A 19498-nucleotide genomic window follows, 5' to 3' on the forward strand; every position below is an offset into this window, starting at 1 on the left:
AGATATTGAAACTTAAGCGACTTCAAATTAGGTCCACTTGAGCACAGTGTATTAACATACTAAAAGATATTAAAATTAAGTTACTTTATTTCTATTTTATATCACTGTGCTCCACTGGCGCCAAATTAGGTCCACTTGAGCACAGTGTATTAACATACGAAACGATATTAAAAGTAGTGACTTATTTCTATTTTATATCACTGTGCTACCCTGGTGCTAAATTGGGTCCACTTGAGCAGTTACCGTAGTACTATTTATATTATTGAAGTTAATAAAGGCATAAATGGCGCTCCGTAGAGAAGTATCTTTACTCCGTCTAGACCTTGACTAGTGTTTGAGGTGTGTTATTTTTCCTGTACCGTATATGTGATGCCTAGAAAGTAAATAATCATATACCTAAAATCGAAACTCAACAAAAGGATTTTAAGGAATCTGTTTAAATCTTTGCTTTAAAAAAAAAATCCTTAGAAATTTTGTTTATTTTGTATTGTTTTGTAATTTTTGTTGTGCCGAAATCAAATCAATTATTAATATTAGTACCGACGATTAATATTTTTATGAATTATTTTGCAGTTTAAAAAAAGTATATGATTTATAAAATATACATAAATTATAAAACCAAAAACCTATTTGTTTGACTACGGAAGATTTTTCTATGTTTTGCTTTAAAGTTCTTTTAGGCCTATTTTTTTTTTCAAATCCAATTTTTTGTAAAGTGAATAACTATTATGTTACAAATGGAATTAAAAATTATTCAAAAAAAACAAATATTATTTCAGGGGACAATATATCTTGAAATGTACAGTATTTTTCATTAATAGATCAAGATAATAGCCGTAAAAAACCGACACCTGCTCATTAAAAGAAAAAAATAATAACAAAGTAAAGAGCGCCATCTATTGACATAGTTTCTTATTTCCATAGAAGCAAAACACTTTGACTCGACATTGTTTGTTTCGTGAGTGAAAATTGTCTTTTGAATTCCATCTTTCAATTTGTTAGCGCCACTATTTACTATCAAATATTAGGTAAATATAACACAGGTTTTTATTATATTACTCAACCAATATATTACTGTGTGGACAGTTTATCAGGTAATTGATGGATAAAACTAAGCAGTTAGAAGCTAGGCCTATAGGCTAGGCATGTACGGTAGTAGGTAGGGGTTTGCAGCAGGTTGTTTGCCGGCTGCATGACAATCAAGCCGGCTCCCTTGAACCATGATAGAATCCAGCCTTGATACGCATGCCTTTACTTACATTATGCTCTTTTAGTGTTTTTGTTATTAAATGTATAAACAACATACTTTTAATTTTGTTATTTTAAAAATAATAAAATTAATATTTTTTGGGCTTGTGATGTGTTTTATAATAGGCCTATTATTATTTATTAATTATAGTCTACAGTCAACACAAAATTCATTGAGTTATCCAAGTCATATTTGTATGTGTCAAGCGAGTCATGTCAGACAAAATGTCCAGTTAATTTAATTTTTGTATACTAAAATATTCATAAATATTTTTACGTACATTATAGTGAAATTATGGCAGGTACAGCTCGTCATGACAGAGAGATGAAAATGAAAGCGCAGAAGAACCTAAAAAATTGTAAAGACCCAGTAGAGCTACTCAGATTACAATGTCTATCAAGAGGGTCTAGTGGTATCAAGGGCCTTGGAAGGTAAGTGAACAAATCATGTTAATATCATGCTTTTTAATAGTTTTATTTTTCATTTATTTCAATGATATAGCATCTGTAATTCAATTCAAACTCACTTTAAAAAAAATGAAAATTTCTTAAAATTAAAAAGAAAAATCTCAACAATCTTGTAACCTACTTTAAGAAATTGGAAAGCATTCTTTTACTCTAATAACAATAGATTTGTTCACACTATCTCCTATAGTAAACAAAGAATTTAAATAGGCTCACTTACATTCCATTCAAACTAAAGAGGGACTTTCATTTAAATGGTAATTTGAAATATAACAATTGCACAGTATGTAATTAATTTATAAACAAATGTTTTCATACCCGAAAATTATTACCCCTCCCTCATCAAGTTTTTGAGCGGCATGAATTGTTTTACTATAATAACTATTTTAACAAGTAGGAAATAATATTATTTTAAAATGACTACAAAATTATAAATCTCATCAGACAGAATTTTATAAACATAATTCTTTCCCCTTTTTTTCTCCTTTACCATACCACCTAGATTGTTTTAGATCTAGTTTAAGTAGGACAGGAGGCGCCTGAGTCCGGGATGACCGAGACACAGCTGGTGCTGACCGGGGTTCAATTAGACCGATCCCTGATTAGCATTTGGGGTTTTTTTTTTTTTGCCATGGTTGGAATCCCTTTTATCGTATTTAGTTTATGTACAGCGCTTAAATGTTTCACAACATTAGGCGCTACAGTATATAAATCCAGGATATTATTATTATAATATAATAGTTTATATTTGTTATTTTTTGAAATATTGAAATATATATTTATACTGGGTAACCTCTTCAGTCAAAGACTGGTCTCCCAGAGGGCCCAGTTGGTGATCAGTGGCTGTGATGTACTAATACACCGGGGTAACCCTCTACTCGTCTCGAAAGATGTACTAGGTTCTTTAAAGTGCACACGAGCTAGATGTGTACACTGGACCTACCTATAGTCCTTATCCGAGAAGACTCGTTCTACCACCAAAACCATGGAGTGAGTGAGCCTCGAACCCGTGCCGATGTTATGGCTACGTAATTACGGTTCCAACTTATTCTTTCAGAGTTTTTAGAATAATGGATGACGATGGCAACAGGAGTATAGACTACAAGGAATTTAAGAAAGGTATCCATGACTACGGAGTAGATATTGACGATGAACAAGTGAAGAAGATGTACACAGCGTTTGATTCTGATAAAAGTGGAAACATCGATTTTGATGAATTCCTAAAAGCACTTAGAGTAAGTATTGACATATCAGGTACTTGGTTCTTATTTGCAATGTTCTTTTTTATTTATGTATGTATTGTAAAATAAGTAGTTGGCAGTGTAGACCAGCTCTAGGTTTACTTATGGCATAAAATAGTGGAGAAGTTATATCTAGATGGTTAAGACGCGAGTGAGTGGCCGAGCAGTTAAGACAGTGGAACCGTAATACGTAGCTATAACATCGGCAAGGGTTCGAGGCTCACTCACTCCATGGTTCTGGTGGTAGAGCAAGTCTTCAGGGATATGGACTATAAACCATAGGTCCAGTGTACACATCTGGCTCATGTGCACCTAGTACATCTTTCGAGACGAGTAGGGGGTTGTACTAGTTCACACACAGCCACTGTCACAAACTCATCATATATATACACTGGGCCCTCTGGGAGAACAGTCGTAGACCGAAGCGGCTACTCAGTATAAAGAATAAATAAATAAAAATACCAAGCCCCATGTCCTTCAAATTTTGTCTGATCACCATTCCTAAAGATTTGTTATAAGACTTCTGTTTTATTGTCGTCTGTGAACAAAGAACACTCTTGCCAATCCTTGGCAAAGTGCCTAAAGTCGGGCTTAGTCCCCATAAACAACCGACTTTTTTTCAAAGTAATACACCTTTGCATACATAATCGCAGTAGAATTGTGTTCATGTGAACATATTTAATTTGACTGAACGAAAAGAAACTAAACGCAAATGAAAACTTTGAATCACTCAGTACGTGCGTTATGAGTTCTATGTCTATTAGTTTATTTATTCATGTTATTTCACTGTTATTATGAGTTTAACTTTTTTTTTAATTTCTCTTAGCCTCCAATGTCATCAGCAAGAAAAAATGTAATATTGCAAGCGTTCAGGAAATTAGACAAAACCGGCGATGGGGTTATAACAATAGACGACTTAAGAGGAGTTTATAATGTAAAAAAACATCCTAAATTTTTGAATGGAGAGAAGACGGAAGAACAGTTGTTTCGGCAGTTTCTGGATAGTTTTGATGCACCAGGAGAGGCTGATGGTCAGGTATGGTTATTATTAAGTTTGGATAAAAAATGTATCCAATTGGATACTGGAATTGTTAGTTAAAAGTTTGCATGGTGAATAAACACTAGTTAAGTAAGGTTTGTGAGACACTACAGTATTCGTTTTTTTTTTTAAATACTGTAAAAAAAAATGTAGAATGTTTTGTAAGTTTCAGTTGTTATTCTACAATATAACCGTCTTCTGGAGTAATGACTATTTTTAGAAACACACAGTGCAATGCAGAACTTACTTTTCTTACTGTACTATATAACCAAACAACCATCAAATTCATGCACTGTATCAATATCAATTGTTATCACAAAACATTATATTTTGTTTTATTAAGTAACTTACACCAAGAAAAGTGTAACATTTTATTTATTTTCATTTGTTTCATAAACCAATTTCTTTTATTATTAATGATTACAAATGCATATTACACAAAAATATACTCATTATATTATATTTAAAAATCAAAATAATTCATTTTGCCGACATGTCAATAATTGTATTATAATCTCCTTCATTTTTTATAAAAACATAACAGGTGACAAAGGATGAGTTCACAAACTATTATTGCGGAGTGAGTGCCTCGATCGACACTGACGCATACTTCATATTGATGATGAAGAATGCGTGGAAGCTTGACTGAGGGCGCTTGTCATTCATCCATCAGACATCTCAGCTTTTCATTTATGTACGTTTCAGATCATCTTCATTTATTATAATTATCACTCTGAAAATGACCATGCTTTGTTTTGGGTGTGAATGAACTTTTACTTTCTCTTTTTTTTTTTTTTTTCATATGTTTTCATAGTAGCCTGGGTGCAAAACAATTATTATACACATTTGCAGGAAAAAAGTACAGGAAAATTTTTTTGGGGGTTTTCTGATAGAGTATACCATATGGAATGTCAGAAAAAAAATCCCCATCCCAGGGTCTTGGGGAAAAGTTTTTATGGCACTTTTAAATTTTGGCCTACAGTATATAACACACACAAATTCCTATTAACATACACAAATACCTATATATAGGGGATAGGGAAAATCAATTAACAGTTTTTGTTACTTGCAGTTGTGTTTTAATGATTAAAATTAGTAGAGGCTTACTTTAATAACTACTCCTCATAGTAGTTGATGAATCAAGTCGATACGATGACATCATTATGCCAGAATCCAATATGGCGTCCAAATTGGCGGGGAAAACAGGGTATTGCTAAACCCCCGCAAACCCTGGAAACCTAAAAAAAAAACATAGAAAACCCCACCGAACCGACATAAAAGTGATTGAATCATGGAGTGGGTATGTCCATGTAAAAAAATTTAAATTTCTACTGTTAACTACTTATTTTTGGGATAAAACATCATTTTTTTGTTAAAAATTAGCAATTATTTTTTACCAAAAAATGATGTTTTACCCCAAAAATAAGTAGTTAACAGTAGAAATTTTATTTTTTTAAAACATGGATATACCCAGTGGGTCGTACACTACATGATTCAATCACTTTTATTATGTTGGTTCGGTGGGGTTTGCTATGTTTTTTTGGAGGTTTGCAGGGTTTAGCAATCATTTTTGACTAAAAAATGATGTTTTACCCCAAAAATAAGTAGTTAACAGTAGAATTTTTTTTTTTTTTTTACATGGATATACCCAGTGGGTCGTACACTACATGATTCAATCACTTTTATGTTGGTTCGGTGGGGTTTGCTATGTTTTTTTGGAGGTTTGCAAGGGTTTGCGGGGTTTAGCAATACCCTGTTTTTTCCGCCAAATTGGACGCCATATTGGATTCTGGCATTATGATGTCATTGTTATCGACTCGATTTATCAACTACTATGAGAAGTAGTTATTAAAGTAAGCCTCAGCAAATTTTAATCATCATAACACAACTCCAAGTAAAAAAAAACGTGAATTGGTTTTCCCTATCCCCTATATATAGGTATTTGTGTGTGTTAATAGGCATTTGTGTGTGTTATATAGGCCAAAATTTAAAAGTGCCGTAAAAACTTTTCCCCAAGACCCTGGGATGGGGATTTTTTTTCTGACATTCTATATGGTATACTCTATCAGAAAAAAAAGAAAAACATTTTCCTATACTTTTTTCCCGCAAAATTTGTACTGCACCCAGGCTAGTGCTTTGAGTTAAATATAACCAACTACCTTTGGTTTACTTTAGAGTAATCAACTAAACATAATCTGAGACGATGAATAATTAATATTAATAATAAATTGTTTTTGCAGGTAACAAAAGATGAATTTATAAATTATTACAGCGGCGTAAGTGCTTCGATAGACAGTGACGCTTATTTTATACTCATGATGCGGCAGGCTTGGCGCCTTGACGCACGTTGAATGCTGTTAATGCAATTACCTTCATACTCTTAATATTAATATTTTATTACAAACAAGATGTCCAAGAAAACTGAAATATTGATAATACATGTTCACGCGATATATTGGGGTCAACGTTACTGGTATAGCGGTACTAATCGTGAGCTTACGATTTGTGATGACGTAGGAACTAGTTACGTCATGTTAATTTATTATGCGTATTCAGTCATATTTGGATGTGCTAGGATTCTAGGCCTAGTCAATAACACTTAGGTTATAACAATAACAATAGGTTGTCACAAATTTTAAACTCCCTTTAAGTACCATATTAGAAGAAAAATATCTTGTTAAAAATGAATAAATTGGGTTGGGCTAATAAAAATGAAAGAGAACTCAATATTTAGTCGGTTGGGTAAGGAGGATGAACCATGCGTAAAAATGTATTTTAATCCCTGTTTTTATAAAACGTAAGTCTAGACACAAAAAATAATGTTAACAAAACATCTATGCTTCATAATATGTCAATTAGGATCACTGTTTATTAATTTCTCTATACTGTTTTAATCAATTTTGAAATAAATCTATATTATTATAATAATATATTTAAACTGTAATTTTTAATATTATAACATTTTATTCGTTCATCTTGCTAAAAAATTGTCAGCCATCATCTTTAACTTAATTGAAAAATATTATTTTATTATTGTAAAAAATTTTGACTGTAAAATGTATTTAGGTTTCTTTAATTCTGGCAGAAAACATTTGTAATAATTGATTAAACAAATTTGGTTAGGAAGAAAATCATCTTAACTTTGTTTTAAGTCAATATTTTTGCTTTAGGTAGTTTTATTTTAAATAGTCTAACTAAGCAAGTATTTTTACATATTGGTTAAATCCTAAATGATAACTGGTTTGATAAATTAAGCCTCATTTTTTCACTTAAGTACTTCTTAACTGTCATAACTTAAGCAAAAAAATTGATTTTTTATACATATTTAGTTCTCGATTTTAGATACATAGCTGTTTTACCATATACATTTAACTTGAACAAATATTTAAGTATCAACTGTTTTATTTAATGCTGTATATAATTGAAATGACATCTTACTTGGATGAAAGAAGAAAACAGTTTAAATGTGACAAAAATAATGTTTGGTAATTTTAAAAGTATATTTTATTCTTTGATGTGTATAATATGATGTACTGTACTTGAAAAAATTATGTAAATTAAGTACACATTATAATTATATTATGCCAAATTGAAATATTGACAAAGAAAAATCATGAATGGAATTTAATGTGGACACCTTGGTTTAGATTAAGAAAAAACAGTAAAATTTGTTATTTTTAGTAATTAGAAAAATATTTGAAGAATGCTATCATATTAGTCATCTTTATGCCTTTTAGAAATGGTAAAAAAAACAGTGTTTTAATCTTGTGAAAAATCAACAATTTAATTGATATTTATGATTTTATCACGGCCTTATAGAAGAACACCTTTATGGTGACACAAGCTTTTTCGTGTTAAAATAAAGTATTTATTATTATTATGATGATGTACTAATACGAGGGTAACACCGAGAGACATAAAAGTAAACACAATTCTATTAGGATTTTTTCAAATATTAATGTATTACATTTCTTGTATGCTAGACGTTTTACTTGTAATATATTTGTAGTAGGTGTAAATATTTTATACTAGGTATGTCAATATTTGGTGTGGAGGCTATTGGCACTGTCGACTGTACTTCAAATTCATTGTTTCCTATTTGTACGGTCAACCATGTCTATTGCCGCGTTTTCTAATTGTATATCAGCACAGAGAACTGGGTGTGCGTCGTCCGTGCCGATAGAAAACTTTACACTAGACATGGTTGACCAGGACACAGGAAAAACCAAATAACATGCACATACGTGTCAATAGCACTATCAAATGTAAATTGTATGGTGATTATGCATGCTGCTAAACTAAATTGATTCATGAATTTTAAATGTTTATTTGGATCGTATTCAAATAAAACCAGTTAACAAATGTTTGTTTATAATTAGTTGATTAATTTTGAAATGCTCAGAAATGTGCTAATAAGTAACCCTTTCAGTTTTAAAAGCGCGTACACGCGTAATTTATTGCGGTACACGCCATTATTTTCCATAAACTTGATCGTTGATATTCGCATGCGTCAATGAAAAATCTTTCACGTGTATGATCAATCATAAAATTTAATAAAATCATACGTAGATCTAACTTAAGCTGCTCAACTCTAGCATAAAAGTGACGCACAACTTAAAACGTTACAACCTATAAATGTTATGTTGACAGTGAAAATAAGGCAACTTGTTCTATTTGTTTACAAGTTCTAGAGAACCAAAAGTCGCGAAAAGAAATTAGGAAAATAAAACATTAGTAATTGTTTTGAAGAAAAGATTCTTGACAATCACACAGCACTGCAATCAACTGGTTATCCGTCAAAGTTCAAATAACCATGTAATGGTCTGGTAATGTGATTTATCTAAATGTTTAAAAGAAGTTAGAACTATTAAAGATGTATGAAAAATCTTTTCCAATTATGTATCATCAAACCAAATCATTGAGTTAAAGTTTCTATTACGATTAACGATTCTAACGATTTGTACGTCGAGATTTCTAATATTACAATTTGTACGAGATTTCTAATGTTACGATTTGTACGAGATTTCTTATATTACAATTTGTACGTCGAGATTTCTAATATTACGATTTGTACGAGATTTTTAATGTTACGATTTGTACGAGATTTCTATTACGATTTGTAAGAGATTTTTAATATTACGATTTGTACGAGATTTCTAAAATTACAATTTGTACGTCGAGATTTCTAATATTACGATTTGTACAAGATGGTCATCCTGCAGTGCATCATATTCTTGGTAGTTGGAGTCAATTTGTGTAGTTGTTCCACAAATGGTAAGATTGTTTTTATTTCTATATAATAAGGTAATATTGATATAGTTTGGAACAATATTTTGAAATGTATTTTGTTCTAAAACTGATGTGCTGATTTGATATGTATAGATGTTTTGTTGCACTTCAATTTTACCCATTTCACATTCAACATCACAATAACCTGTAGACACACCTAAACACCTAAGTTTCTCCGCTAGAAATCAAGGAGAAATCACATTCAGGTCCATCCAATTAGTACTACATTTTTTTGTATTCACCACGGGCAATGCTTCAGAAGTCAGTTTTTTTACTTTGATGATAAGGACAATTGTGGTTGGCGGAACTGGAACTTTATTAAACTGTCTGGAACTGGAAATGTCTTTTGACAGTGTCGGTAAACGTAATACCGATATAAATAAACACCCGTTTTAATATCGTCACTACTCACATTGCAACCGTAACAAAATCAACAATTTTTTATTTTTTTTTATTTCAATCTTTGTTTTGAATGGCTTTTGTCTTTGTTAACGTTGACATAATGGCATAATTAAATGTTATTCTGAATTATGGAAGCCGTGAAACAGATGATATGTCGCAGGAAACGATCGATTATAACCAAAATTTGCAGAACGCTGATTCCTATCGTTCGTTCTTTTTAGCTTTTTGTCAAATCATAATTTGAATATGTTCTGTCAAATTTGGCCTGGAAATATTTTAAGAGCTGGAATTAGTTTCCAGATCCACGCAAAGTGCGCATTAAGAACAAACTTGCGTGTCCTCACAAGTGGGAACCGACGTGTTCAACACCGTTTATGCCTTACGTTAATCGTAATGATTCTCTCGTGAGGGGATGCAAAATAGAGTATTTTCTTATGTTGCGCGTCAATACGATACGTTGCGGCAGGATGTTTTTGTTAGCTTATTCGCTTGTGATTGCTAACTGTCTATAACTTCGCTTGTCATTGGTTAAAACGCTTGCGTTGCGTTTACGTCCTTGCGTTACGTTCTAGTGGGAACCAAGCTTTAGTTAGTGGTTCATACGTTGGTTAATGAAATATTTATTTTACTTTTTACATTTTTCTTCTTTACATATTACTGTCGCTTCACCAATCACACTAACCGATACTGATAATATTATTTGTCCATTATTATTACAAAAACATTTTTAAACTGGCGAATAATTAAATCAGCAATACTGCAGTATAGGCTAAAATGGGGAAAATGTAAACGTTTAAAATACTATACAGAATAATTAAAGGAAAATAAATATCTTATTGTATTTATTCATACATTTTAGATAATATGCAAATATTATAGATAATAAACATAATATCAACATATTTAAATGCAAAAAAAAAAGGATCTCTTAGTTGTATTCACGCGTAGGCCTATATAACATTTTTTAAAACAAGTGTAAAATCTATGATACGGACACTTTTATAGGCTCTAAAATTAGCCTAAATAGGGCTATCGCAATCCTTTACTTCTTATAATTTACATATTGTAGTTTATTTCTATACTTTTCTATACAATTTGGCTATGGTTTTAAATTGTAGGCATTGCATTCAATTCAATGCTCTGTGTGATGTCCTTCTTGTGCGTCCGTCGCCTTGCAAATAGCGCGATGTGTTTGTTCGTAAAACCATATCACATATTAACTCCATTGGAGAATACACGTGAGCTTGTTCATAGATAAAGTCATGTTTTTTGATAACATAACGATTAAAATCGAAATATTTTTTTAGAATCTGTAAATTCAAGGTGTTATCATCAGTTGTGTGTGATTTTGGTCCGATTTTGTGTACACTACCATTTCGTAGGCCGGGTCTTCGCTTTCGAGGTCTTCGGTCTTCGATCTTCGCTTTCGAGGTCTTCGCTTTCGACACACCCTCCTCACATAATCAATAATTGCTTTAATTTTATTTAGTGTAAGAGTTCGTATGAATAATGTTGACCTAATTGAATTTGCCTGACCTCTATGTTTGGGCGTCCGCAAAACAATGTTATTAAATTAAACCCAAAATACATGTAGATGGCAACAACCAACAAATAATTAGAAAAAAACAGGCATTTGGTGACGATTTCATTTATTTATTTCATCCACTGCTACCAGCGGCCATTACAAACCCCCTGCTTTAAACAACAAAAGAACTGAAAACTGAACACACGCTACGCCGTGCATACACTTTTGTTCGTAACTAATTTACATAAAGGTGTCAGACAGAAGATAGAATTCATGCAACAATGCACAATCACATTAAACTATTCTTCTGAACACCATACTATGATGAGACGCTGTGGACTAAATGAAAGTAGTGTAACCAGAAGATTAAATGTTTGTATATTAAGATGGACGATACCCACAAAAGAACAGAAGGATGCATTTTCAAAGTTAGCGGTTAGGAGTTTAAGATCCAATGGAATGTTAGAAAATCTCATGATTGTTGTAAACTTGTTGGTGTCTTTCATAGAAACGGCAACATTTTGGGCTGGAATACCAAATGAAATTAATTAAGGATTAAGATGGAATTCTAATTCAGTCATTATATTACTTGGAATTCGTTTTAACACTAGTGTTTTTATTGTTTCTATTGAATCATACGAAAATCGGCTGGAATCAGGGAGTTGTTTGGAGTAATTGATGTACAGCGATGATGAGGTCATTGATTAATAGTTTTACATTTTTAGGAACTGACTTGTGTAACAGCAATCCATGTCAGAATGGAGGTACATGCCACATGTCATACAGTAGGCCTACGTGTGTTTGTCCTGAAAAACATTTTGGTCTTCAGTGTGAACTCGGTAAGTTTAAATAACCGTAAATTAATTATGGTATTTGTTGGTTAACTTGGCTCCAAATATTAATTCTTTTGAAACGTGTAATTATAGCCATGGAATTTTCATCTATAGAAATGAAACTAAAATATATAAATTAATGAGTGTTCATATTTTAACTTTTTTTTCTCTCTTTTGTGGCTTTCATCACTACTTTTGTTTATATTAACTTCAAAAAGGTCAATACATTATTTCAATATCTAATATCATATTCGTTGTTTTTCTGATTTTTTTTCATCTAAATATTTTCAATATGTATTATGTGTGAATATGATCAAGAACAATTTAATAAATATAGTATGTTCCTAGAATTGTTTCGTTTATATTTCTTTCTGTAATAGCCACCTTTTTTCATAATTACTAATATTCTTCTATATTTCTGTCTTATTTTAAACAAGGCAATAGGCCTATATTGTCTTGTTTTAATGTTTTTTTGCTCAATTTTTCTCTGGCTAAGAAAAAAAATATCAACACTAATACAAATCCTTATTTTAAAATATGTGTTTAAACCACAGAATGCCCAACTGATTGCAAATTTTATGGATTGGCCGATATTGAGTGTGTGAGGAAAAAATTGCCATTGAATGACATAGCAGCATTTATAATTAAGATGAATAATTATAAACCAATAGAAAGGATGTAAGTAAACAGTGCAAATTTAATATTGACATTCCTATGTAATCATGACACCTTAATAGCCAATCGACAAATATAATCTTCTTCGTAAAGACTTTAGTTAATGAATTGTGTTTTCGAAATCATTTAGAAAGTGGCCGGATGTAGAGCATTCTTTTATCACAGGAGTTCCCATTAACTATGAAGATAAAGAATATATTTATAGTTTAATAAGTTATGTTGTTTATTTTGTTTTAATGATCATTTAAGAAGGTAAATTCATTCATATCACTTTTTCATATTATTCAAAATCACAAATGACAGTAACAAAACTGAATTGCAATTGTAAATTGTTTATGATTTAATATAGCTATTTTATTACTCATAGGGTACTGGGAGGCTATGATGAGAGGGTTTTAAGCATTTTTAAGGCTAATAATTCATCAAGTCTTCAAGCATTGTAAGTTCACAATTTACCTATAGTGCACGGTTTTTATTTCCTCCACTTGTTGAAATTTACAAGTGGAGAAATATGTGTTGTTTTTTCTTCAAATTATTATTACTAGCTTCGCTCGCGTACCATAGGGTCGTCCACAGATGCTTCTCGAATACATATATTTCAGCGTTAAAAAAATGGCCATTTCAACGTACCGCAGGACAATTATACATGTAATTTACAATAACGAATAACTAAACACGGTGATTTATGTACTCAACTAAAATTAGCACCATTGGAATTACTTCCACATCTGCCTACAGCCATGCAACAGGAACGGAAAAGGCTCATTCCAATCCGAAACAAGCTGATAGACAGTGGGAAGAATACGGGGCGCCGTATGGGACATTGCTAATTTTGTCGAAATATTACAATTTTGTCTACACAAAATACATTTTGTCAATACAAAATTCATTTTGTCAACACAAAATTCATTTTGTATTGACAAAATTCATTTTGTGTTGACAAATTTATTCTGTGTGGACAAAATTAATTTTGTCTTGACAAAATTAATTTTGTCTTGACAAAATTAATTTTGTCTTGACAAAATTAATTTTGTCTTGACAAAATTAATTTTGTCTCGACAAAATTAATTCTGTGTAAACAAAATTCATTCTGTGTAGACAAAATTAATTCTGTGTTGACAAAATTAATTCTGTGTAGACAAAATTCATTCTGTAACAACAAAATTCATTTTGTGGCGACAAAATTCATTCTGTAACGACAAAATTCATTTTGTGGCGACAAAATGTATTCTGTGTAGACAAAATTTATTCTGTGTAGACAAAATTCATTCTGTGTAGACAAAATTCATTCTGTGTAGACAAAATTCATTTTTTGCAACAAAATTCATTTTGTCGCGACAAAATGAATTTTGTTAGCCGAGCCTACTCAAGCGTGGGATGGACAAAACGTTTTAACATTTAAATTAGAAGGCGGGGTTGTTATTGGAAACTCGAAGATTGACAGTTATAGGCCTACGATCAAACAGCGGGCGAATATCATTTTACGACCTCCTCTACACCGGTGCCAAAAAAATGGTTAATAGGTAAAGGAATTTAAATTAATTTATCTACCGTGAGTAAAAGCAAACTAATTAAGCAACAGTCTAATATTGGACTTGAATACTTTGCGTCGAGTATAAGTACAGTTTATACTGACGTATAACAATATTATTGTATACTTAAAATTAATTCCGATTCAGAAAAACGGCCCTATATGCCTACCAATTTTGGTAATAAATATTAAAGATGGTTGAAGACTTATATCGATACCGATAATATTGATTAACAAAATGACAACACTATTTACGATAACATCTGATAAGTTGAGTAGTAATGAAATGATTTTAGTTAATACATTTATTTTAATATAATAGTTAGTATAGGCCTATTTATTCTTATGGGAATTGCGTCGTCTATATAGGCCTACCAAGTTTATTTGATAGGAATACTAAATTGCTAATAGGCCTAACTCAAGGGAACAAAACTATGATATATCTCTTAAGACAATTAGAGACAATTAATATAATATTAATTGTCTCTAATTGGAATAATAGAGATATCTTTATTGAAAAGATATCTTGGTTATAAACAGGGATATATCTATTGGAATCTAAGATCTATATTGTAAACTAACTACATCTATTAAAAACTAAGATATTTTAGTTGCCTAAACTAAATAAATGACAGTTTGGTACGCCATAGATTATGATATTGCAAATTGTCGTTAAAAAGTTAAATTTAATTTCAAATTTACGTTTAACTATTAATTTTACTCTCGGTTGCATATTATTATATATTTACACCCTCGAAAGATATAATTCAACTTTGACCAAATAGTTATATGGGTGTTCACACAACTGACATATGGCGCCTCTCAAGTATCCATTCCCATGGCAGTGTATATAACCTTTCCACCTTCTCCACCTTCTCCATGGTTGATTTTAATTATCATACATTGCTAAGTGCAAATAATTGTTTATAGGTTTACATTGTTCTTTGTACTTTTAATGTACGTATTCAGTCTTTGGCTGGCTTGATAAGATTGATGTTAAATAAAAATGCATTTATTGAGAGAGTATCGTAATTTCGGGCAGAATGGTTTTCGGTCTGGAAAGGTCATTATTACACTGTCTGGGGTGTTGATATTTATACATCGAATGTTTTATGGGCAATCAGTCCTGAACCTAGCCAACGTAGGCTACCTGGCCTACTTACTACTGTAGGTTAAAGGTTATTAGGTTTCGCAGGGTGGATGACTGTTATAATAAAACTAACGTGAGCAATCTTTTGTAGTCAGTTCTTTAAATGTTTTTTTTTTCAAATAACGGACAGCTTTCAGCATCATTATTTCTGCAATGATTATTATTATCTTAAAGATATATTGTCCCCTGAAAAAAATGTTTTTTTAAATCTTTTTGTTGAATATGTTATTTTAATGTCACATAATAGTTATTCACTTTCACAAAAAATTGGGTCTGATAAAAAATGATTTACCTGAAAAAACTGTAATTTAAAGCAAAAATGGTCAAATTGTCTGGAAGCCAATGAGTTTTTGGGTAATTTAACTGTTTATTTTGTCTTTTTATAGGTGAAATAATTTTTTCCCCGTTCTTTTTTCTTATGGAAGTGAACAACTTCATTAAAACTGCATAATGGCCTTTTCAAAGTCCGATTTTAAAAATCTTTATTTTTCATGATTTTGGGAGACAATACATCTTTAATTTTAAAATAAAGTATATACATTTTATAAGATTAATAAATAATATTTTAAACGACAAAATATTAAATAGCCCCATTACTACAATTTACTTAAGTAATAAGCAGGGCTCTAATGAAAACCATTTTTCGATTTTTTAATATAGAATACATTATAATAATAATTATTACTGACGACGTAGATATTAAATTGTCAAAGTATGAATACTGATCATATCTGATATTTTCAGGGGTCCCTGATATTATAAAATAGATTAATATGATAGCAATAGAGACGGAGGCATGCTCAACCATAATAACTGAACCAATAACAAATGTCAAAGATTCGCGCGCTGTCAGCTTCACCCTGTCTTGCCTTTTTCAAACTCCGCCTTCTAATTTAAATGTTAAAACCGAGCCTACTCAAGCGTGGGACAAAATGTTTTAAAAAACGTTTTGTCCCACGCTTGAGTAGGCTAGGCTAACAAAATTAATTTTGTCGCAACAAAATTCATTTTGTCTACACGGAATGAATTTTGTCTACACAGAATAAATGTTGTCTACACAGAATACATTTTGTCGCCACAAAATGAATTTTGTCGTTACAGAATGAATTTTGTCTACACAGAATGAATTTTGTCCACACAGAATTAATTTTGTCTACACAAAATGAATTTTGTCGTTACAGAATGAATTTTGTCGCCACAAAATGAATTTTGTCGTTACAGAATGAATTTTGTCTACACAGAATTAATTTTGTCAACACAGAATTAATTTTGTCTACACAGAATTAATTTTGTCTACACAGAATGAATTTTGTTTACACAGAATTAATTTTGTAGAGAGAAAATGAATTTTGTCCACACAGAATAAATTTTGTCAACACAAAATGAATTTTGTCAATACAAAATGAATTTTGTGTTGACAAAATGAATTTTGTATTGACAAATTAATTATGTGTAGACAAAATTGTAATATTTCGACAAAATTAGCAATGTCCCAAACGGCGCTCCGTATTACGGGACCTCTAATTCATAGGTCCATGCAATAAGTATCACATTTTTCGGGTGGCCGCTTACGGGAGGTCATTTATCATACAAAAAATCTCATTTTTAGTATAAAAAGGTGCCCGCAGCTGCTTACGGGAGGTGGCCGCTTACGGTAGGTTCCAAATGCACTAATTAGATAGGAAGAACAAACAGGCTTTTCAAAGTTTGTTCGTTAAGGGAGGTGGCCGCTTATATTACGGGAGGTGCCCGCTGTAAATAAAATATGGGGTTTTCATGAATGAAAATAATCACAGAAGAAAGTCCTTACGAATATGACCTTGTGAAATGGTAATTTGAAAATGCTAATAAGGCATGTTTGTTAATAATCTACAAATTTAAATTTGTATAAGATAAGTATGAAAAATCTAAAGAATATCTCAATTTTAGTTACCATAGTAACTGTTGCTATGCATTACTAAGGGAAATTAAATAATTATCAGATAATTATTAATTAATAATTACTACTTTGTGGTTATTGTCGGGGTAAGGGGGGGGGGTTGTAGTCGGAAGTGGTGGTGGATGGGCATGTGGGATCTGTTTAGGTTAGCAAATAAAAGAAGTAAAAAAATGAAAGAGGAGCTTCAAAATAAGAGAGGCGTAATCTGTTGCAAAGGTTAAAATTCACAACGATATGATAATTTATTCAAATTTCCAGAGGATATAACCTATAAAATGATATTAAAACTGGGAATTACAGAATCTATAATTTAAAATATTGGTTTTTTTTCTCACAACACAACTAGAACTATATAAAACATTAAGAATTTTTCTGACCAATGAGTTTCAAATCAGATAATCAAAGAAAATAAAATGTTTTTACTAATATACCATGTTTTTTTAAAATAAAAATGCCTATGTTTCTCGCAACACTTTTATGTGTTATAAATAAACGTATATCAAATCTATCAAAATAGTATTTTTTAAAGAAAATCGGCATGTCTTCAACATATGAGGCTGTACTGGAGCTGTTCAACCGGGTTTCAGCTATTAAAAACAATTATCGTAGGAGGAGATTGGAAAATGCGAAGCATCCTCGTATTATTGTGTGCGGATATTTTTAGTCGCGTGGAAGCGACTCTATAGTTCACTATGTCGGTCGGTTCCTTATGGCCAGGAATCAATGTGGTTATGTTTTCACGGTGCGCAATAAAAAATTACGCGGTCTACGCACGATTTAACGAAATCACGTTTGTAATCATATCTTCACAACCATGAATCACAATTAAATAAAATTTGGTACTCATAAATTTCAGGGCATAAATCATCATATGGCAATACAATTACGTGCGTAGCGCATGTAACGCATGAGTAAGCGCGCTTAAAATTTTCAAAATTTATTTTCGATGAAATAAGAGTACGTTTCAGGCAATTTTAAGCGTTTACAAAATTGCCATGAGTGCGCATATTTTTGCGCGCGCACTGCGCGTTAAATGTTTTGCGCACTCTTTTTGCCCGATTTCTGTTTTCTTGAGTTACTTTTCAACTCGAAATTACGTTATACGAGCACGTCAAAAGTGACAGGCTACGCACGTGTAAATTAAAAAAATATAAATGTTTTTAAACATTTCAACATTTTTAAACATGTTCAGTAATTTCGGTCAGTATAGTTCACTATGTCGGTCGGTCGGTCTGTCCGATTTGCCCGATTTCTGTTTTCTTGAGTTACTTTTCAACTCGAAATTACGTTATACGAGCACGTCAAAAGTGACAGGCTACGCACGTGTAAATTAAAAAAATATAAATGTTTTTAAACATTTCAACATTTTTAAACATGTTCAGTAATTTCGGTCAGTATAGTTCACTATGTCGGTCGGTCGGTCTGTCGGTCTGTCGGTCTGTCTGTCGGTCCGGTATCACTATGCATTGTAGCACGCGACTTAATGGCTGTTGGCCTTGTTCAAGATGGATATCCATTAGACAGTGTATACAACGATCGAAAAACACCCCTATTTGGGGCAAATCGTTGAACCTAAATTCGTTTTAATCTTCAATAACTAATTATCTAACTCAATTTAATTAGTAAACAGAGTTACATAAGGTGGTTAAAATCAGTACCGAAAGTATGAACCAACTTTATATACCATCGAGTAAAAATTCTAGAATTTTTCCCTTACGTAGATTTATATATAGATTATGAGGGCGTGTGTCGTAGTGTGTTGAACATTGATTACTGATCGTGAGATCGTGATTCTAATCCAACTTTCTCCGCATTGCTTTTATCCTAAGCAAGACCTTACTTGCATATGCCTCTCTCTACCCAGGTTTATAATGGGTACTCAGTACTTAAATGGAAGTAATGGAAGTGTATGTCTATACGTGTTTGATCCCAAAAATGACCGGGGTAATGCTGCTGCAGCGCATTGAGAGCTTGCTTATATGCGCCATATAAGAATTGTTATATATTGTGCTCTGGGAATGAATGATTAGACTAAGTATTTCACTGAGAAATCAGACCATGTGCTAATGTTCAGCCATCTTGTAGAACTCCTTTATTAGTCTCCAATCCAGTCGTTAAATTGCTAATATGAATATATTACATTACTTCCTTCTTTTAAAAT

General features: G+C 31.7%; 2 protein-coding genes across 3 annotated transcripts in view; both read left to right on the forward strand.

Moving 5' to 3' along the window:
- The first annotated feature begins 321 nt into the window (after positions 1-321).
- Positions 322-8858, forward strand: LOC140052144 (calcyphosin-like protein). Of its 2 annotated transcripts, XM_072097570.1 has the most exons (7): positions 322-339; positions 1044-1094; positions 1537-1680; positions 2771-2948; positions 3781-3990; positions 4538-4687; positions 6234-8858. In XM_072097570.1, the coding sequence occupies exons 3-6, from the start codon at positions 1544-1546 to the stop codon at positions 4640-4642; spliced, it is 630 nt and encodes a 209-aa protein (XP_071953671.1). In that variant the 5' UTR covers positions 322-339; positions 1044-1094; positions 1537-1543; the 3' UTR covers positions 4643-4687; positions 6234-8858. The 2 variants fall into 2 exon arrangements, with proteins under 2 accessions (XP_071953671.1, XP_071953670.1); XM_072097569.1 differs by lacking the exons at positions 322-339; positions 1044-1094 and adding an exon at positions 906-1028.
- A 399-nt stretch (positions 8859-9257) lies between these two features.
- Positions 9258-19498, forward strand: part of LOC140052560 (uncharacterized) — a 42285-nt gene continuing 32044 nt past the window's right edge. Inside the window, exons 1-4 of the mRNA XM_072098170.1 lie at positions 9258-9267; positions 11935-12048; positions 12597-12720; positions 13085-13156. Of these exons, the coding sequence (XP_071954271.1) occupies positions 11985-12048; positions 12597-12720; positions 13085-13156 (260 nt within the window). The 5' untranslated portion in view covers positions 9258-9267; positions 11935-11984. The remainder of the gene's footprint in view (positions 9268-11934; positions 12049-12596; positions 12721-13084; positions 13157-19498) is intronic.

This window comes from Antedon mediterranea, chromosome 6, assembly GCF_964355755.1.
Source record: "Antedon mediterranea chromosome 6, ecAntMedi1.1, whole genome shotgun sequence".
NCBI lineage: Eukaryota > Metazoa > Echinodermata > Crinoidea > Comatulida > Antedonidae > Antedon > Antedon mediterranea.

What these genes read in the sequence shown, in the direction of transcription:
- LOC140052144 (XM_072097570.1), top strand. Translation starts at nt 1,544, where the DNA reads ATGGCAGGTACAGCTCGTCATGACAGAGAGATGAAAATGAAAGCGCAG. An exon ending in GGTATCAAGGGCCTTGGAAG is followed by an intron (nt 1,681 to 2,770) that starts GTAAGTGAACAA and finishes TTATTCTTTCAG; the next exon opens with AGTTTTTAGAATAATGGATG. An exon ending in CAGGAGAGGCTGATGGTCAG is followed by an intron (nt 3,991 to 4,537) that starts GTATGGTTATTA and finishes AAAACATAACAG; the next exon opens with GTGACAAAGGATGAGTTCAC.